Source organism: Rhineura floridana, chromosome 5 (assembly GCF_030035675.1).
Source record: "Rhineura floridana isolate rRhiFlo1 chromosome 5, rRhiFlo1.hap2, whole genome shotgun sequence".
NCBI classification, from domain to species: Eukaryota; Metazoa; Chordata; class Lepidosauria; order Squamata; family Rhineuridae; genus Rhineura; species Rhineura floridana.
Window position 1 is genome coordinate 51,419,266 of NC_084484.1, and position 18,512 is coordinate 51,437,777.

At 42.1% G+C, this 18,512-nt stretch overlaps 1 protein-coding gene across 7 annotated transcripts in view; it reads left to right on the forward strand.

Annotated features, from left to right (window-relative positions):
• The window catches only part of ATP11A (ATPase phospholipid transporting 11A), a 148,985-nt gene that overhangs the window by 82,786 nt on the left and 47,687 nt on the right, over positions 1-18,512 (forward strand). For 6 of the 7 annotated variants that reach the window (XM_061626659.1, XM_061626658.1, XM_061626660.1 and 3 more), the window contains 6 exons: positions 3,090-3,140; positions 6,242-6,306; positions 7,120-7,201; positions 14,598-14,748; positions 15,911-16,108; positions 16,844-17,017. In XM_061626659.1, the coding sequence (XP_061482643.1) occupies positions 3,090-3,140; positions 6,242-6,306; positions 7,120-7,201; positions 14,598-14,748; positions 15,911-16,108; positions 16,844-17,017 (721 nt within the window). Of the gene's footprint in view, positions 1-3,089; positions 3,141-5,818; positions 5,918-6,241; positions 6,307-7,119; positions 7,202-14,597; positions 14,749-15,910; positions 16,109-16,843; positions 17,018-18,512 lie in introns of those variants that run through there. The other variant, XM_061626664.1, reaches the window with a different exon arrangement.

Here is an 18,512-nt window from a genome sequence, read left to right on the forward strand (position 1 = left end):
TGTGGGAGGCTACATGTGCCTGCTGTAGAATAAAAAGATGAGGGAAACCCTGAAAAGCAATGATACTGTTCACAATGTTTTCCTTTTGGAAAGGAAAGGGGCTTCCCCTCTGCCCAGTGCCAACCCACCCAATCTCCTACCATCCCCCTCCTCCTCCCCTCCCTGTCCCTCCCCCAGGTCAGTGTTAGACAATGACCTGGGAGACCAGGGTTCGAATCCCCACACAGCCATGAAGCTCACTGGGTGACCTTCGGCCAGTCACTGCCTCTCAGCCTCAGAGGAAGGCAATGGTAAAACCACCTCTGAATACCATTTACCATGAAAACCCTATTCATAGGGTCACCATAAGTCGGTATTGACTTGAAGGCAGTCCATTTCCATTTTCAAACATGATTGCGCAGAAATAAATTCCATTGAACTCAAAAAGTATGCAACTGATCAAACCCTCCCTCCCTTCTCCTCCTTCCTATCTCCTCCCCCTTGCCCCTTCCTTCCCCTCCAATCCCCTCCTTCCCTCTCCCCTCCTTCCCTCTCCCCTCCCTTTACTCCTCCCCATGGTCAGTTTTACCTATCTTAAGCGTGATTGTATGGGAGTAAATACCATTGAACTCAATAAGCATGCAAATTATCAAACCTGCCCTCCCCTGACCCTTCCTTTGCCCCTCCCCCTCCAATTCCCTCCTTCCCCGTCCCCCTCCTTCAGCTCCCCTCTCCCCTCCCTTTCTCCTTCCCTCTCCTCTCCCTCTGCTCCTCCCCCATGTTCAGTTTTAATTATCCCAACCATGATTACATAGGAGTAAATCCCATTGAACTCAATAAGCATGCAAATGATCAGACCTGGCTTTCCTCTCCTTCCCCCTCCTCTCCCTTCCTCCTCCCCTCCCCTCTTCCTTCTTCCTCATGATTGCATGGGAGTAAATCCCACTGAACTCAATAAACATGCAAATGATCAAACCTGTCCTGCTCCCCTCCCCCTACTTCCTGCTCCTATCCTTCTCCACCCCTCCACCCTTCCTCCTCTTCCTCCCCTCCTCCCCATCCCCTGTGGTCAGTTTCCCCTATCCCAAGCATGATTTATTTATTTAATTGATTTGTATCCAGCCCTTCCTCCCAGCAGGAGCCCAGGGCGGCAAAGAAAGCACTAAAACACTTTAAAACATCATAAAAACAGATCTTAAAATACATTAAAACAGAACAGCATTAAAAACATTTTTTAAGAAAACAACCTTAAAAAAGGGTTAAAAACATTATTAAAAAACATGTTAAATCCCACTGAACTCAATAAGCATGCAATGATCAATCCATTCTCAGCAATCTTGCACAGGATCTCATTTCTTACCTCCCAGATTAAAAAGCAGAGAAATTCACTAATAGCCAAAACATCTTGCGATATAAGAACATACCTATAGCCCACAGATATTTCTATCAAACTTTAAAAAGCAGGGAAATTGGGCAGCTATAGTGAATGCACCAGGGGAGCAGGAGACCTGACCTCTCTGAGATATTGGACTGCCTTACAAATTTATCAAAACGTAAACACAATCTTTCACAGTCCAATCCACTTGCTGTGTAGCTTGGAAGAATTTGGTAATGTGCCTCTGAGCGTATGGTGAGTGGTGGCAACACCTGCAATCTGCCCAAATAATAGAAACAAGACATGTGCTGTGCTGATCTTGTTTTAGCAGGGAAGAAGCAACATTATTAAGACAGTTGACATAGTTCAGATAGTCATTTTAAATATGTTTGATTTCCTTTGCAATTTCATTGAAATTTCCTATAGGAAATCATTTTATTTTGTTTCTATTTCTGTGAGTATGTGAAGTACAGCAACACTTTGCAATATTTACACTAACAAATGTCCAAAAATAATTATGGAATAATGGCACTGGCTATTCTGCTGAATAGTTTCCAGGGGACATCAGGAGTGTTTCAGTTTGCACAAGATAAAACAGTGGGAGGTGAAATATATTCTGGGTGTGCTCTATGTTTTTAATTGACTGTGCTCACCTTGCCTTAAATGAAGTGGTTTAAACACAGCAGCCCGAAAACATGCAACTTGGGCAGGCTAAGTTTGTTTTTTCCAACAGCTAGAGTCATTTCTGAAGAAGCAACATATTGTAATCAGTCTGATTTTACATCAAACTGCAGTTTCAGATTCAACTGTTAATGCACCCAAAATAGAAATGGAACATACCCTCCAGTTTGAAACACAAAAGGCTGTCTTCACCATCATATGACACTGACCAATAAAAAGGCTTTGACATTAATAAAAATAAATTTGGCACAGATTTCTAGGATGAATAATGAGAGAAATATAATATTCTAGGTTAGATTCTCTGTAGAAACAGTAGTAACACAGAAAAGAAGCAAAGTAAGAACACCAACAAACATATAAAAATATAATTCTCCATTTTTGGAAATGGCAGGGGTGCCACCACTCACCATACGCTCAGAGGCATATGTTACCAAATTCTTCAAAGCTACACAGGAAGTGGATTGGACTGTGAAAGACCAACCCAAATTGTGTCTGCATTTTGACAAATTTGTAGGGTAATTCAATATCTCAGAGATGAGGTCAGGTCTCCTGCTCCCCTGGTGCATTCACTATAGCTGCCCAATTTCCCTGCTTTTTAAAGTGTGATAGAAATATCTGTGGGCTATAGGTACGTTCTTAAACCACAAGGTTTTTTGGCTATTAGTGAATATGTATATGGCATTCACCATGTTGAAATGTTGACTTTCACTACCTTGTCACAATATGTGGAACTAGAAGTCAGGATATGAATACTCTAGGTAAAATAAACCCCTCCTTTGGCTGCAGTAAAGAAGGGAAATAAATTTTAGGTGGAAGGGCAAGTTCAATTATTGTGGTGTTCAGTTTAAGTTTGCATTGAGACATCCAGGATATAAGGTGGTGGAGGAGAAGCAAATGCAATGTGTTTGGAAGGTGCATTTGTGATTCATCTTCCTAGAGGCAATAGCTGAGGTTATTTGCATGCAAGTCTGTACAGTTACTGGAATACTCGTCTCTGCATTCCTAGAGGCATAGTGATACTGAGATATTTCCTAATCTGTTTTTCCTCTTGCAGATTTGTTGGTCGGATAAATGTTTACCATGATAGAAATGAGCCTGTTGCAAGGTAAAAATTAAAACAGACACTGCCCAAGTTATTTGTTCCTTATCTTAAGCAAAGAGTGTAGAACAATCTTCCTTGCTTTGATATATCAAAAGTTTCAGTTTTAGATAGTTAGATTTCATATAATGTGGTGAGTAATGCTTTTCTTTTCTTTTTTTAGAACTATCTCTTATATCTGGTATAACTTTTGTTTAGAGTCTATCAGTGTTCTTGTTTAAATGCTTAATAGGAGGGTGTAAGAAAATAAAAAGGAGAAAATAACTTCTGACTAGAACTTTAAGTGGAAACTTGGTTAGTGCTAGTGTCACTGCAGCATAAAACATTAACCATGATTAGACCAGGCAAGGGAGCAGGGAAATGCATGTTGCCCCACCTACAATTACCTAGACATGATTAAGCAATTGGGAACACTGTGAGTTGTATCCAGTTTACATGAGTGGAAGTATTCTTGCATGAAAAGGATTTTTCACTCTTCCTATACACTGCAGACTCCTGCTCCCTTCCAAGTCACTCTTGAGGGCCATAGAACATTAGCAGAGGCCTGGATGCAAGTAGGGAGGGAATCACCGAAAATTGTGCAGAGGCAACTTACATGGCCAAGACATTTTATATAATTTTATGTTTATGCTAAACAGCAATATGCATCTTTAATGGGAATAATGAACTGAATGAAGCACATCTTCACTTGTCTCTAGTGGATAAAATATTTCATTTACATTGGTAAATATTGCAGTGGGGGTGGTGGAAATGCAGTCATCCATGGGTTCTAGATATGTATTATTGCCATGCAACTACCATGTAAGTATGGTGGGGTAATGATGGGGCAAAAGTCATGGCCAAGTATCCTGTGTTTTTTTCCACTAGCAGATGTTTGTGAGAAGAAAAAGCCAGGCCCTCACTTGATTTCCCCCAAATGGGAAGAAATAACCTTGGCCGATCAATCAGCCTACTTTACAATTTGTGTAGAGAATATATTGCCTCAGTTTCAGACTTTGAGGTATTTATGGCAACTTTTTACAGTTTTTAAATGCCACAGAGAATGAAGCAGATAAATATCAGGCTAAGTGTTCTTAAAGCAAAATTCCAAGATTTAAATTGATTGACTTGATCAGCTACTTTCATGCATGTGTCTGGTTATGACCTTTAAATTTCTTGGGAGCCAGGTTACCCAAAATATCTTATCTTCCCTATATTCCTACCTTGAACCTGAGATCATCATTGGAAGACCTTTTCTGAGTCCCAACAGCAAGTGAGATCCAGTGGGTGGTTTTTTCTCTGACAGCAACTCAGTTGTGCCGTCCCCAGAGAGGATCCCCTATAGCCTTAAACACTCAGATTTATGAGTAAACCTTTTTTCTTCTTTAACTGGGAAGACCATTGTAAAAGAAATCTCAGGTTTGTACCAGTTGCAGAACCTGCTTTATAGCAGTGTAGAACAGGTGTATAATTGTGTTTCAGGAGCAGCAGCAAGTGAGCAGGAGGCCAGGAATGGACTGCAAATACAAGAGAGTTTCAGTTCTAAGTCTTGGATTGAAACCAACAGGCTGGTGTTCAGGAAGAGTTTGAAGAGAGACATGGCAGGATAGGTACCTTTTAGAGAGTTCTAAACAATGGATGATATCCAATTATGGTTGACATCTGCTTGTGCAACAGTATCTCTCCCACTTCCCCATATGCCCCTGAAATGTGCTCTGTAAGGTCCCTCAAGATTTTGAAGGAGTGCACAAGGAGCTTAAAGGAGGAAGAGAGGAAGGAGAAGCCCTATTGTGCAAGTGAACACCCACTGACACCACTTTGAATCTTGGCCTATGTGCTTCCTTCTGAAAATGACTAGATCCTGTTCATATCTATCTCAATACAAATATAGTAACTTCAGTGTTTTCTTGGTGGTTCTCTGAATCTGGATCAAATATTTGAGGGATTTATTCTCAGCCATTTAAAAAAAATTGTGCTGCAAATCTCATATATCTAGGATTGCCCTAACCAAAAAATATAGGTGTCCTCTAGATGGTCAGTATTTTGCGGGAGGGATTCAGTCACACACTGGAAATTTAGGTATGTGCAATTAAAGCAGATTAAAGTGCTGTGGTGCAACAAATCCACTTAAAATACTTTTTACTGTTAGGAATGTGATGATGGAATAAACTGAGGAATAAACTATTGATTGACAATGTTTCATATCCCCGGGGAATGGCACATCATAGGGGGCATGCTCCACGCCTTCCATAAGCCCACCTGGTAAAGAGATCAAAACAAAAGACACTAACCCATGTCTATTAAGTTGTAGATCTGTCTTTATTGTAGAAACGTTACTTCACAATATATGGTTCCCCTGAGGCCTTGATTCTGCTCAGCCCCATGCTCTTTAGCAGACTTCTTCTTAGGGGTGCTTCAGTGTTCCAGGTGAAGCTCTTTCCCAAAGCAGATAGTGGTAAACAGTCTCAGTGCCTTTGGGGAGCTTAAATCAAGAGCTCCTATGCCTCCTTAGGGTGCAGGGAGGGCTAGATAAACCTGAGCTGCTGGTATTCCTGCTCTGGCCATGCCTGATAGGGCTTTAGGGGAACAGCCTGAATAGAACCTTCCTTAGAGAAATAAGGATTACCATTACCCAACCCTGTGTCTCCACAGGGCTCCCTCCCCTCCTTTTCTCTTTGAAGCCTTTTATATGTTCCCTGACTTCCCTCACTTCCTTCTGCCTAAGACACAACAGCTGGGCTCCTTCTTTGCAACAGGCAGCTGATGGAGAGCTCCACCCTTCTCCCAACAACTGGAAATGCCAGGTAGTGTCCAAATGAGGTATCCTCAGGAGTCATTGCCTGGGTGTTGCCTGCTGGTGCGGACTGGGGGTCTGTTAAAGGAATCAGTGGCCAGCAAAGGACTGGTGAGCCCTGGGGGCCCATCACAGATGGGTAGACATAGACCTCCATGCAAGTAAATCAGGATGAATGCTCAATAAACAGGTCATCTGGAAGTGCCCATCATTTAAGAAATGTGGGAGCTTTTCTTTTCTGAACTTTACCTTGTTCCTTGGGAAGTTGGAAACTCTTCCTTTATATCGTCACTTCAGACTATTAATTAATGTTTGGCACTTATTACTTTTGTAGGCCGTTGGGATCTGAAAATGTGCTTCTTAGAGGAGCTTCTTTGAAGAACACAGAGAAAATCGTTGGTAAATATTGCACTTTGAAAGCAGTAATGGTTCTTAGGCATTTTCAGCAAAGCTGCTTAAGTTTCAGCAGCATCTTCTGTCGTACAAAGCCCCCCATGCCCTTTAGCAGAAAGGATCTTCTGTCAAAATAAAAAAAGAAATTAAAAACAAAAACCTGTTGTGTTGGACTGTTAACTATTTTGTTTGGGGGGGCTGAAAGTAGTGTTCTTGAGATGAAATCAAATTATTTCTGAACAACCACAATTATGTAAATATTCACTTTGTTGTCGTGGTTTCCCTTCTGTGCTGTTCGCTTGGTACCATTTCTCTGGGTTGTCTTCCTCCCAGAATTAGTCACATGGGTCATCTCAGACAGTTGGGATCATACATTAATTGTGGCAGTACATTATGTGGTCAATCAGGTTTGGTTACATAATAATATCACCCAGGGCAAATAGAGCCAGTTGAGAATTAGGCCATTTTTCCAGGATCAGCACTGCCCTCAGTCTGAAATTGAATAGATGAATACTTTTGCATCTTTCTGGAACAAATCTGCTAAAAGTTGTATACATTTTCATTGCTTTAAAAAAACTTGAACAAGCATCACCCCACCAGTGCCAGTTTCAGCTCAGCCCTGCCACTGAATGCATGCAGTTGTAAATGCACCCATTAACAGACTCACTGGGTCAGGACCCATAATTGTGACTCCTACATAATCCCAAATTTTGTTTTTGTATTTGTACAAACTGTATTAGCTGTGTGTAATATTATGTACACACCCACCCATGCCCACAATTTTTGATGAAACAGGTTTTTTTTATTTGTGTGTTTCAGGTGTTGCTATATACACTGGCATGGAAACAAAAATGGCATTGAACTACCAATCAAAATCTCAGAAACGATCTGCTGTAGAAAAGTAAAGCTATATCAGTGTTTCTGATATACATACGTGTGTGGGTGAGATGGGTAGGAAGGGGGAAAGGAAAACAATGACTACATGATGTGAAGCAATTAAAAGCCCAAACCATGTTTATTTTTTGTCGGAAATATTTGTTGTATCTTAAGGCTGATATGAGGGTATTTCTTCTTTATTGTTTGTTATTATGAATGTGGACACACTCATCAGTTAGTTGCCATTTTACAACTACTAGCTCTGCAAAGGTTCTGATGACATTCCTGTTTGCTCTTGTCTTGATCTTTATCATCATCATCATCACTGTTTATTTGTATGCCGCCTTTCCATAGCAATCTATGCTCAAGGCGGCTCACAACATGAAAAAAAAAGTTACACAATTCACTGTTAGAAAATAAATTCAAATAGTCAATGAGTTAACAAAAACATCCTTAAAAATGTACAATAAATTGATACACCCTTATAATTCCTAATAAGATCCAACAATAAAATACAGAAGCATAATCCCAATAACAGCAAAACAAAAAACTGACCAGGAGAATAAAAACTTTACCCAAACAGAAGCCCCTAAACAACACCCTGCAGTCAAGGCGGTCTCTGGCATTTTCAGGTAGTGATACCTTTTATAGCTGTAGTCAGCCAAAGCCCCACCCTAACAGGACAGGTGAAAAGGGGCCAGCAAGCAGGGAAGCAAACATGAGTTTGCTTCACACATTATATAGGGTTGCAGCCAGTCACAGCTCAATTACATGTGTGTGTAGGCTGCTGAGGGGTCTATATGTCTAGTTTTCCAGAAAGACAGAAATGAAAGACAAGTAAAGGGTTAAGGTGTGCAGCAGCTCAAGGACAGCTCACAGCAGAGGCTGCAGCTGGCACAGAGCAAACCCAGTCTATAAAGCCTTGAAAAAGAAACTACAAGGTGTGGGGGTGTTAGGAGAGTAAAGGAAAGTATTCGTATCTGTATTGTAACTCTTCCTGTATGAAATCCTGCCAGTAAAAGACTCTTAACAATTAAAGGCCTGTGTGTGGGTATCCTTCAACGATTCTATCCTGCTGGGCACACGCTATCGATACACAGCTGCCAACAAGGGTTATGGGCCCAGCTAGCCCAGCAAACCCAGCTAGCCCAGCAAACCCAGCTAGCCCAGCAGGCCCAGCAAGCCCAGAGGCTTAGAAAGCGCAGCTTGTCCACAGTGCCAAGGAAGAAAAAGAGAGTGCTTAATCATGAAGGCCAGTCGGGCGACAGAATAGTGTCCAGAAGTGTTCAGAAGACATGGCTGCAGGCATGGCAGTCTCACTTTCAACCGGGATGCCTTTGGAAAGGCTCACCGAATGAAACTATTCCTGTTGGCGATTAAGGATGCAAGCGTTCCTTACTAAGGAAGATTTATGGCAGGTGATTGTGACCGACCCACCGGCGGAACCGCAACCGGCTCCATGGATTCGAATGGATGAAAGAGCAAGGGCGTTTATCATCTTGGCAGTAGATGATTCCCAGTTGCTGCATATACAAGATAAGCCGACAGCAAGGCTTATATGGACTGCATTAAACAAGGCGCATGTGAGAAAAACAGCCAGCAGTAAAATCCATTTAGCACGAAGACTCTATCAGATGAAGCTGTCTGATGACGGGACAATGTCTGCCCATGTATTGGGGATAAAGAAACTGTTTGCGGAGCTGCAAGAAAGGAATGTGGTGCACACACAGTTGCAACAAGTATACATCATCCTCTCTTCACTGAATTCATCCTGGGATCCGATTGTAAGCTCGTTGGAAGCTATGCCAGACGAGGGTCTGACAGTCGAGTATGTATCGGGCAAACTGCTACAGGAGTGGGAGAGACAAAAGGAAGCCGAAGGAAGGGAGCAAAATGAGAAAAGAGAAAGCAGAAAGCTAAACTTTAAGGACACAGAAGCACGGTCTTTCGGACTAAAGGCCTGCTACTTCTGTGGTTCTAATACTCATCTACAAAGAGACTGTGAAGCGAAGCGGAAAGGACAAGGAAGGAAGCCTTCGAAAGTACAAATAGTAAGAGTATCAGGTTCAAGAAAAGAGGACAGATTGCACTGTATGGGTTGTAGACTCAGGCCCTACCCACAGTATGGTAAAGGACAAAACATTGTTCAAAACTACACTTCCCACGAAAGAGGATGTTGTGCTTGCGGATGGCACACACAGATAGGTATTGGGGAGGGGAACTGTAAAGTTAAGCGTACTTAACACTATAATGACATCAGGTGGTTGTCTGAGGCTGAGCAGGCCAAATGGCAGGCAGCCATGCATGAGGAGCTAAATGCCATGGACAAAAACGGTACATGGACTTTGGGAAGTCTTCCCACAGGAAAGAAGGCAATTGGCTGCAAGTGGGTATTTAAGAGAAAAAGGACTAGGACAGGGGATGTGCAAAGATATAGAGCGCGCTTAGTAGCCAAAGGGTTTACACAGCAGTATGGTACTGACTATGACGATGTCTTTGCCCCAGTCGTTAAGCATGAATCTATAAGACTACTGCTTAAGATAGCTGCGATAAAGAACATGAAAGTGTACCATTACGATATAAGTACTGCCTTCTTGCATGGAGACCTACAGGAGGAAATATATATGGAACAGCTTCCAGGGTTTGTAACAAAACCGGGGCTAGTCTGCAAGTTGCACAAATCTTTATACAGTCTTCGTCAGAGTGCAAGATGTTGGAACACGAAGTTAGACGAAGTCTTAAAGTCTATGGGGTTTAGAAGATGCATTGCAGATGCATGTGTGTATGTAAAGAACAGTGGGACCAACACCACATATTGTTCTGTGTATGTGGATGATATCTTGTATGTTTTCCATGACGAGAAGGATGAGATATGCTTCCACAACAGCCTCAAACAACACGTGGATACAAAGTGTTTGGGGCCAGTAACTCATTACTTAGGAACTGACACGATACGTAGCGAAGACGGTAGCTTTATGCTGCGACAGGAAGAGAAAATAAAGCAGATGCTAGACATATGTGGCATGTCTGAATGTAAACCAGTGAGTACACCCATGACTGTCTCGTTCCAACAGGAAACAAACGAGATACCATGTACAAACCTGGATCTATACAGACACATTATGGGCAAGTTACAATATTTGGTGAAGGTAACACGCCCTGACATTTGCAATGCAGTCAGCATCTTAAGCAGGAAGGTAGAAACACCAATAGAACATGATTGGCAAGGCATTAAGAGAGTGCTCCGATACCTTAAGGGCACGAGCAAGAAGGGGCTGGTTATGTCTGGACAAGGAAAGGGTGGCATGTAATGTTATGTGGACGCAGACCATGCGGGTGAACTAACGAGCCGTAAGTCCACCACTGGCATTGTGATACTACTACACGGATCTGTAATCGACTGATGTAGCAGAAGGCAAGCGGTAGTTGCGATATCCAGCTCAGAAGCTGAATATGTTAGTTTGTCTACCGCGTGCAACGAACTGCAATGGTTCGAACACCTAACACAGGAAATGTGTATAGAAGTCAAGAAGCCGATACTGGTTTATGAGGACAATCAGACATGCATTAGATTGGCAACGTCAGAAGCGAACACCAAGCGCACAAAACACATCAGTGTGAGATACCACCATATAAGAGAATGCATACAGCAAGGATTTATCACATTGATTTACTGTAACATGAATGATATGTTGGCAGATGTCATGACCAAACCAATATGTGAGGAGAAATACAACAGTATGGTTATTAAGCTTGGTATGTACTGACTGTAACAGAACATGAACGTCAGAAGCGAACACCAAGCGCACAAAATGTGTCTTTATGGAAAAGGTGGGAGCTGTAGTCTTCCAGAAAGACAGAAATGAAAGACAAGTAAAGGGTTAAGGTGTGCAGCAGCTCAAGGACAGCTCACAGCAGAGGCTGCAGCTGGCACAGTGCAGACCCAGTCTATAAAGCCTTGAGAAAGAAACTATGTGGTGTGGGGGTGTTAGGAGAGTAAAGGAAAGTATTCGTATCTGTATTGTAACCGTTCCTGTACGAAATCCTGTCAGTAAAAGACTCTTAACAATTAAAGGCCTGTGTGTGGGTATCCTTCAACGATTCTATCCTGCTGGGCACATGCTATCGATACACCGCTGCCAACAGTGTGACTGTATTGTAACTCAACAATACTTGAAATATTTCCAAGTTTGTCCAAAGTATGGCCTAAATAATACAAGACAAACAGTTTTTCCCTCAAAGTTCTGCTGTAACTGAAAATGAAAAAGCAAACAAACAGATTCTCCATGTGCACATACAGTAGTATTTAACTCAAGTCCATTTTTTAGCTGGGGCCCTGGTTCCCATGGAGCAAAGTGAACACAACCTAAGAGGGATGCTTCCAAGCCTTAGGAAAAAGAACACGTGAACCTCCAGAGTTTATTTAATCAACTCTGAAAAAGCTTCCTAACACAGCTTAAGACACAAGTAGAGGCTTTTGTTATAGGTTCTGCTAGCTTTCCCTGTAGCCTTGGTTTCCTTGACCTCTTCAGCTTATGGTGAGGCCATGAGATTAAAAAAAATAAATCCTGCCATATACCTCAGGTGTTTAATACAAATGTAATTTGCATCCACTCCTTGAATCTGGCAGAAAGTCTGTTGAAATTAGCCTAATTCTGGAGAGATTTTGGATGTACATTTATCATGTCCAAATGATTGTTTCATACTGAAAATTGGATTGGCTCAGAATAAAGAAAAGCTGTTTCCCAAAAAACTCAGGAAATAGTTTTGGCTTATTTCTGCCCCATCCCAAATTTGACCTACCCCCTCCCTGTCTCTCAGCTGCCAAACCCACTTCATTTCCATCAATCCCCCAAATCCCTTCCCTTAAAACTTACTTAATAGGCTGGCAGTGCTAGTGGCAGTGCTCCAGTAGCAAGCTACAGGGAGGAGAAAGGGAGGGAGATTTCCTCTTTGGTGGTCTGGCATGCTGCAATGTAGCACAACCCCCCAGTTTCCTCTGGAAAACAGTTTTTCCCCCAAAGGGCCAGTGGGTGCAGCATTGCAGCATGCCAGGCTGTTAGAGAAGGGAGTGGGGAGAGGGCACCTTCTTTTTACTCTTTCCCAGTGGCTTGCACCTTGAAGAACACTGCAGCTGCATCTTGTTGGAAGTGGGACAAGAGCAACTGCTGTTTTGTTCTTTTGTTTATGTTCCAGAAGGGAGATGGAACTAGGGTCCTCCAGATGGATAGGCTTGATTACCTTTACCGGTGATGCTGTGACTGACTTCCTTCTGTCACTAGACTGTGATGTCTTTAGGGAAGCTTACTTGCCCCTCCTCCTGCCCTTTCCATTCCTTTGTTCTCCGACTGTCCGGGAGAGAGGAGCATCCCTTTGTCTCTGCTCTCTCCTAGCATGGGGCTAACTCCTGCACCTGGGCGTTACGTCTCCAATTTAGCTAGTTAGTTAGAACTAGGTATGCCTTTTCTATCTACTATGTATTTCTATAAATAAAGTAGCTTTTCTTATTTTACTAAGTCTCAAGTCTCAGTGATCCTAATGCAGGGTAAAAACCTGCTTTCTTAGGTAAACGCACGCACACGCGGGCACACTCGCATTTCAACTATCTGCTGTTACTCTCTGCTGCTGTGGTGCTGCTTTTAAACGAAATTGAGCAACACAACTACACACAGCGCAACACATCTAAGCTGGAGAAGAATTTGGGGTTCCTAAACTTTGACTTTGCTTTGTAACAGACATCATTTCAAGTCTCAGAAGTATAAGTTTAGGGCCATCTCTAGCACATTGTGTGAGCAGTGCTTGTACTTACCCACGGAGTGGTTTATACAAAATGCACTACTGCTTGTAATAAAACCCTGAAAAAGCAGCCTGCAGTTCCTTGTTCACTGGGTTGCTTCTGGAAATAGCCAAATGCACAAATTTTAAAAAACATTGTGGCACAGTGATTGGAACGTTAAATCTGGATTGAGGAAATCAGATTATCATTCAGTTGTGAAGAATGGTACATTCCCCATTCAGCCCGTAGACTCTGAGAGCTCTGGCACAGTGGGTTTTGCAGCCATGCCAGGAAGGTACCTGACATGGCTTCAGCCACATAGCATGCTTAGCACCCATGCTCCGTCAGTGGAGGGTGGGGACAGAATGCTGGTTTTCTTAAGCCCACTCCACTCCAATCCGGCCTGCTTTGTCTTGCAGTGCACACTAATGTCCCTCAGTGCAGTGCAAGTTTCACTGGTTGCCCATAGGGGGCCAAACAGGAGTTTTTTGCTGTTCGGCCACTCTTTAATGACTGGTTTGTTTTGCCTACTCTGTACTTCACTTTCAGTTTGGTCTGATTTGGCCCTCTTCCTTATTTGGTTTGATTTGGCTCTCATTCTGTTTGACATGTTAGTCGCTGTACACAGGTTATTTCAGTCATGTTGAGGCGGTATGTGCAGGAACTTGCACAGGTGAGGGTATTGGTAAGCACCCTTAGACACCTTTAAGGTGAAAGATGATACCAGAGACTGTCTCTTGGGTTTGTGAGGACCTGGGGAATAGATAGGATTCACTTTTGGGGCCAACCTGGGCTAGCCACTTGGAGTTGTGGGGTACTGGGAGAGACTGAGTCAGGAAGGCTTCCCTACCCACCCGCATGGATGGAGTTGAGGGAAGGGGGATGGAGATAAGGCCACCCCTTTTACAAAGCAGGGTGGATCTCACCCAAGGGTTTAGCATTGAGGTTCCCACACAGTCACATGGCAGATGGTTAAATATATTGAATAAGGTTTTTAAAGTTTAGTAAGTTTAATAAACTTGGCCCAAGTTTTCACCCAACTTCACCTGTGTCATGATTCTTTATTTCTTGGTTATGGGCACAACCCATTTATTTACTTTCAGCCTAACCTTCCCTCTAAGCTTGTAAGAATAAAATGAGGTGGTTCTATGTATGCCAGAACTCGGAGTTCCTTAGAGAAAAACCAGCGTATATATGTGATAACTAAAATATATATGTTTTGCAAATGCCTTTGTATGCATATGTTGGTACTATTCAGACAAAGAACATGGCAAGTGCACAACTGGTGCTCCCCTGTCTTCTCAGAAGAAGAATGAGCTAATCATACCTGGCTGAACTAAGAATATAGAAACTTTGGTTTATAGTGCATTTTAGCCTGAGGGATATTCTGTACATTTGTCCATCTATCAAAACCAAAGTAAGACAGGCAGATAATTGTTTATCAAAAGCACCGATACACCCTGTAATCCTTTATTCCCTATTATGAATTGCTAATGCCTTTTCTGCAAAAGGTTTTTTGCTGCATTTGTTAGATACGCCAAATTTACATAGAGAAAAAGGCTTAGATTGAATCAAGAGCATGTTGTCATAAAAATTCATTTATATGACTAATGCTAAAACTGTTTTCTCTCACTTGTTTTTTCAGATCAATGAATGTATTTCTTATTGTATACCTCTGTATTCTGATCAGTAAATCGCTAATAAATACTGCCCTGAAATATGTTTGGCAAAGTGAGCAATCTCATGATCAGCCTTGGTATAATCAGAAAACAGAGTCAGAAAGGAAAAGAAATGTGGTATGTGAATAACTTCAGGTTTAATAAGAGATTTAAAGTTCCCTGCAGTGGTGTCACTCAGCTGATAAGGCTTCCATCGGTGGAATGGGAAGGGAAGCTATTTTCCATGATTTCCCCCTCCCTATGCCTCCCTAAATCTGTTCTGCAGGGTCCCCCAGCCTTCTGGGCCAGATTTAGGGAGGGGGAATTGCTGGAAATGGCTTCCGTCCCTGTTCCACTGATGGAAGCCTCACCATCAGCTGAGTGACACTGTTGGATACAACTCATGGTGTATGATGAATTTGTAGCTTGCAGTTTTGCTGTATTTCTATCCTTACATATCTTCAACAATTTCATTGTTTGTTAATGTGTTCTATATCAGGAGTATTTTATTCATGCAAACAATATTGCACATTCTTGGGTCTGCAGTCCTCCTAATCCCACAAGATAATCTATATAAAGAAACATTGTGTGTATCTTCCTTGCTGGATTGGGGTGCTGCATTTAAAAGCAAGCACTGGCCTAGTTGAGATGTAATGGTCCACTCAACAAACCATAGTTTGTTGGTACATGAACAAATAATAAGCTGCCTATAAATCAGGATTGAATACCAGGAAGCTTTGAAGGGAATGAGCACACCAGTTTTGGATGTCATTGGAAATTGTGTTTTAAGAAGTCTGGAAGCCTCCTCTGCAGCTGTCTGACCAAAAGAACAGAAGGGCAGGTGAGGATGAGGGTGCGCTTGAACTTGTCAGTTCTTCATTCATCAAAAAAACGGTGGTTTATTAGAGAATCCTGTTGTATTTGAACTGGGCCTAAGCTAAGTTTGCCTTATTTTCCTGCATGATACTCCTACAAATCAAAATATATTGCTCTCCTAGGTAAGAAAGTATGTCATAAATCCAGCAAAAACCTAAAGATTAGTTTTGCAAGCTAGAGCAGTGACCATTTTGGATGAGGTAGAAATTTATAGTGGCATGAAAGAGACTAAATAATAATTCTTAGGGAGTTCATTTATATATCTTAAATGTCTAGCGGTGAAATCAATGCGCTGTAGCAGGCTAAGAGTACAGTCCTATCCAAGTTTAATAGAAGTAAATCCAACTGTGTAATTGCACCTTACGATATGGTTTTTGCTGTTAGATCCAAATCAATTCTTCACTTTTCTTTTTCCCTTTGGCAGTTTATTACAGCATTTACAGATTTTCTTGCTTTCATGGTTCTTTTCAACTACATCATTCCTGTATCCATGTATGTCACAGTAGAAATGCAGAAGTTTCTTGGTTCTTATTTTCTTACATGGGATGAAGAAATGTTTGATGAAGAAACAGGTGAAGGACCAGTTGTGAATACATCTGACCTCAATGAAGAGTTAGGGCAGGTAACTATCATGTGAAAAGTGTCCTACAAATCTTGCAGCTTTCTGATATTTAGATTCCTGGAGATATCGATAAGATCATTTTACTCTTCTTGTATGGCCAACTCACTGTGGCATTGAACAAGGGAAGGCAGTGTGTCTTAGGGATAGTGCTCAGGGCTGGGTAAACATTCTGGTGTAGGGTTGCCAGGTTCATGGCCTGAGACTGATCCTGTATCTTTAGGAGAAGAGAAGGTCAGCCAAGTGCAGGTGTTCTTGCAACCCTGTAATGGGAAAAACCACAAGGTGGAATTCTCCCTCCCCCTTCCCCAACTTTTAAAGATACAGAAGACCTCTTGGAGGCTGGGCCTGGCAACCAAGAGGTCTTCTGTATCTTTAAAATTTGTGCACGGGGAAGGGAGAATTCCACCTTGTGGTTTTTCCCATTACAGGGTTGCAAGAACACCTGCACTTGGCTGACTTTCTCTTCTCCTAAAGATACAGGATCAATCTCAGGCCCTGAACCTGACAACCCTATTCTAGTGGGCCAGATTAGGTCCAAGAACTAGAAATTCCCCATGCCTGATTTTCATTATATCAAAATGTAATTATGGAAAAGATTAGTGTTGGATGCTTTTCCAAGGCCTAGGGACAAAAAAGTGCCACGTAACAACTTTGTCTACCAAAAAAGATGACTGCCGCCCCCCAGCTGCATTCTTGTGGTTTCAATTCTTAACTGCTCTGTATGTCTTTTTTCAGGTTGAATATGTCTTCACAGATAAAACAGGGACATTAACAGAGAACAACATGGAATTCATAGAATGCTGCATTGAGGGACATGTTTATGTGCCTCACATCATCTGCAATGGGCAAATTCTCAACGATTGTGCTGGTATTGATATGATTGATTCTTCCCCAGGAGGAAGTGGCAAAGTATGAAGGCTTTTTTAAAAATCAAATGCTGGTGGAATAATATCGTTTCTTTACTGAAAACGTAACACTTTGAAGGCTTAGTTAAACAAAGTAGCTTTTCGTTGGGTAGGAATTTTGCTTTTAGAATGTTTAATATTTTTTCCTGTAATAAGACATTATTGCTTCACTATCATGAAAGAACTGCTGCTCACAATATTTACAAATAACAATTTATATTGCTGAAGAACACCTTGCTTTCAATCAGCAAGTGAGGACAAAAACACTTTGATTTAAAGTGGCTTACAGCAATTTATCTAGTCAGTAGGCTGCAGCTCAGTGTGCTAAATCCTTTGCAGTCCTTTTTTATTCCCACTGTAGCTTCTGAAGTGTGTCACTATTGTTCCAAGCTAACCTGCTTTGAGACATAAATGAGGCAGGCAGCCCCAGAAAGAAGGAGGACCCTATGGGGTGCTAAGTGGGGATCCTATTGTTGTCTCTGTGACTGCTGGTTCAGTAGTACCAGGAAAGCAAGGGCTTATTCATTCATGTTAGTCTTGGGATGCCTCTACCATGCCAGTACAGTACCAAAAAATTATTCTGTCTCTCCCCCCGCCCCAGTTGCCTATCAATTATTGCAGGGCTGGGGAACCTTTTTGGTTCCACAGGCCAGATTCTTATCAAGATCCGTCTCACAGGCCAAATTTGACAGGTGAGTGTGGCTGCCCTCCTGCCAACGACATGATATCATTATGACATCATATAATGGACAGGCAGGATGCCCACCTGTCAAATCACTTATGCTTCCCTTAAGTCTCCGCAACTGCAGACTTGAAGAGGGAGGGCGAAGACTTGAAGAAGTCTCTTCCAAGTCTCCCTCCCTTCCTCTTTAAGTCCCTGATCACAGAGAAATAAAAATGAAGCATGGGGAGATATGGAAAAGCCTTTAAGACAACCCCTGCTCTCCCATTTCAGGAAGATCTCTTTGAAGGAGCATGCATGCGAGCTATTTCAAAGAGTGCTTTTGCACAGGACTTTTAGTGAGGATTAAATTCTCCTGCCTTGGCTGTGCAATCTTGTTCAGACACCTCAAAAGTAAAGTAAGTGCAACCAAAAAACTTGCACCTTAGCCCTGAGAATTTCATCAAAGCTTTCTTTCCACTTTGATAATTTTTGAGTGCAATTTTCTTTTCTCATTAATTCAGGAGTTGGGAACCTTTCGTCTACAGGCCAGTCATGGCCCTTCAGGGGGTCCCACTTGGCCTCCAAGGCCATTTTCCTCAAACCACACCTGCCCACCCATCTGCTGACATCACTAGTGATTTCAGCCAGTGGGCAGGAGGACAGGGTTTAATATTGCCTTAATTGCATAATCCTGTTCCCACAGAAATTGTAGAGAAAATCTAAAGCGCCCTGTGAATGAGATGCCTCTTTCACGAGGAAAGAAAATGTTTTGAGAAATTGGAGGTTTCAACACAGCCCTAAATGCATGCTATGGAATGTGCACAGAAAGTAGTCC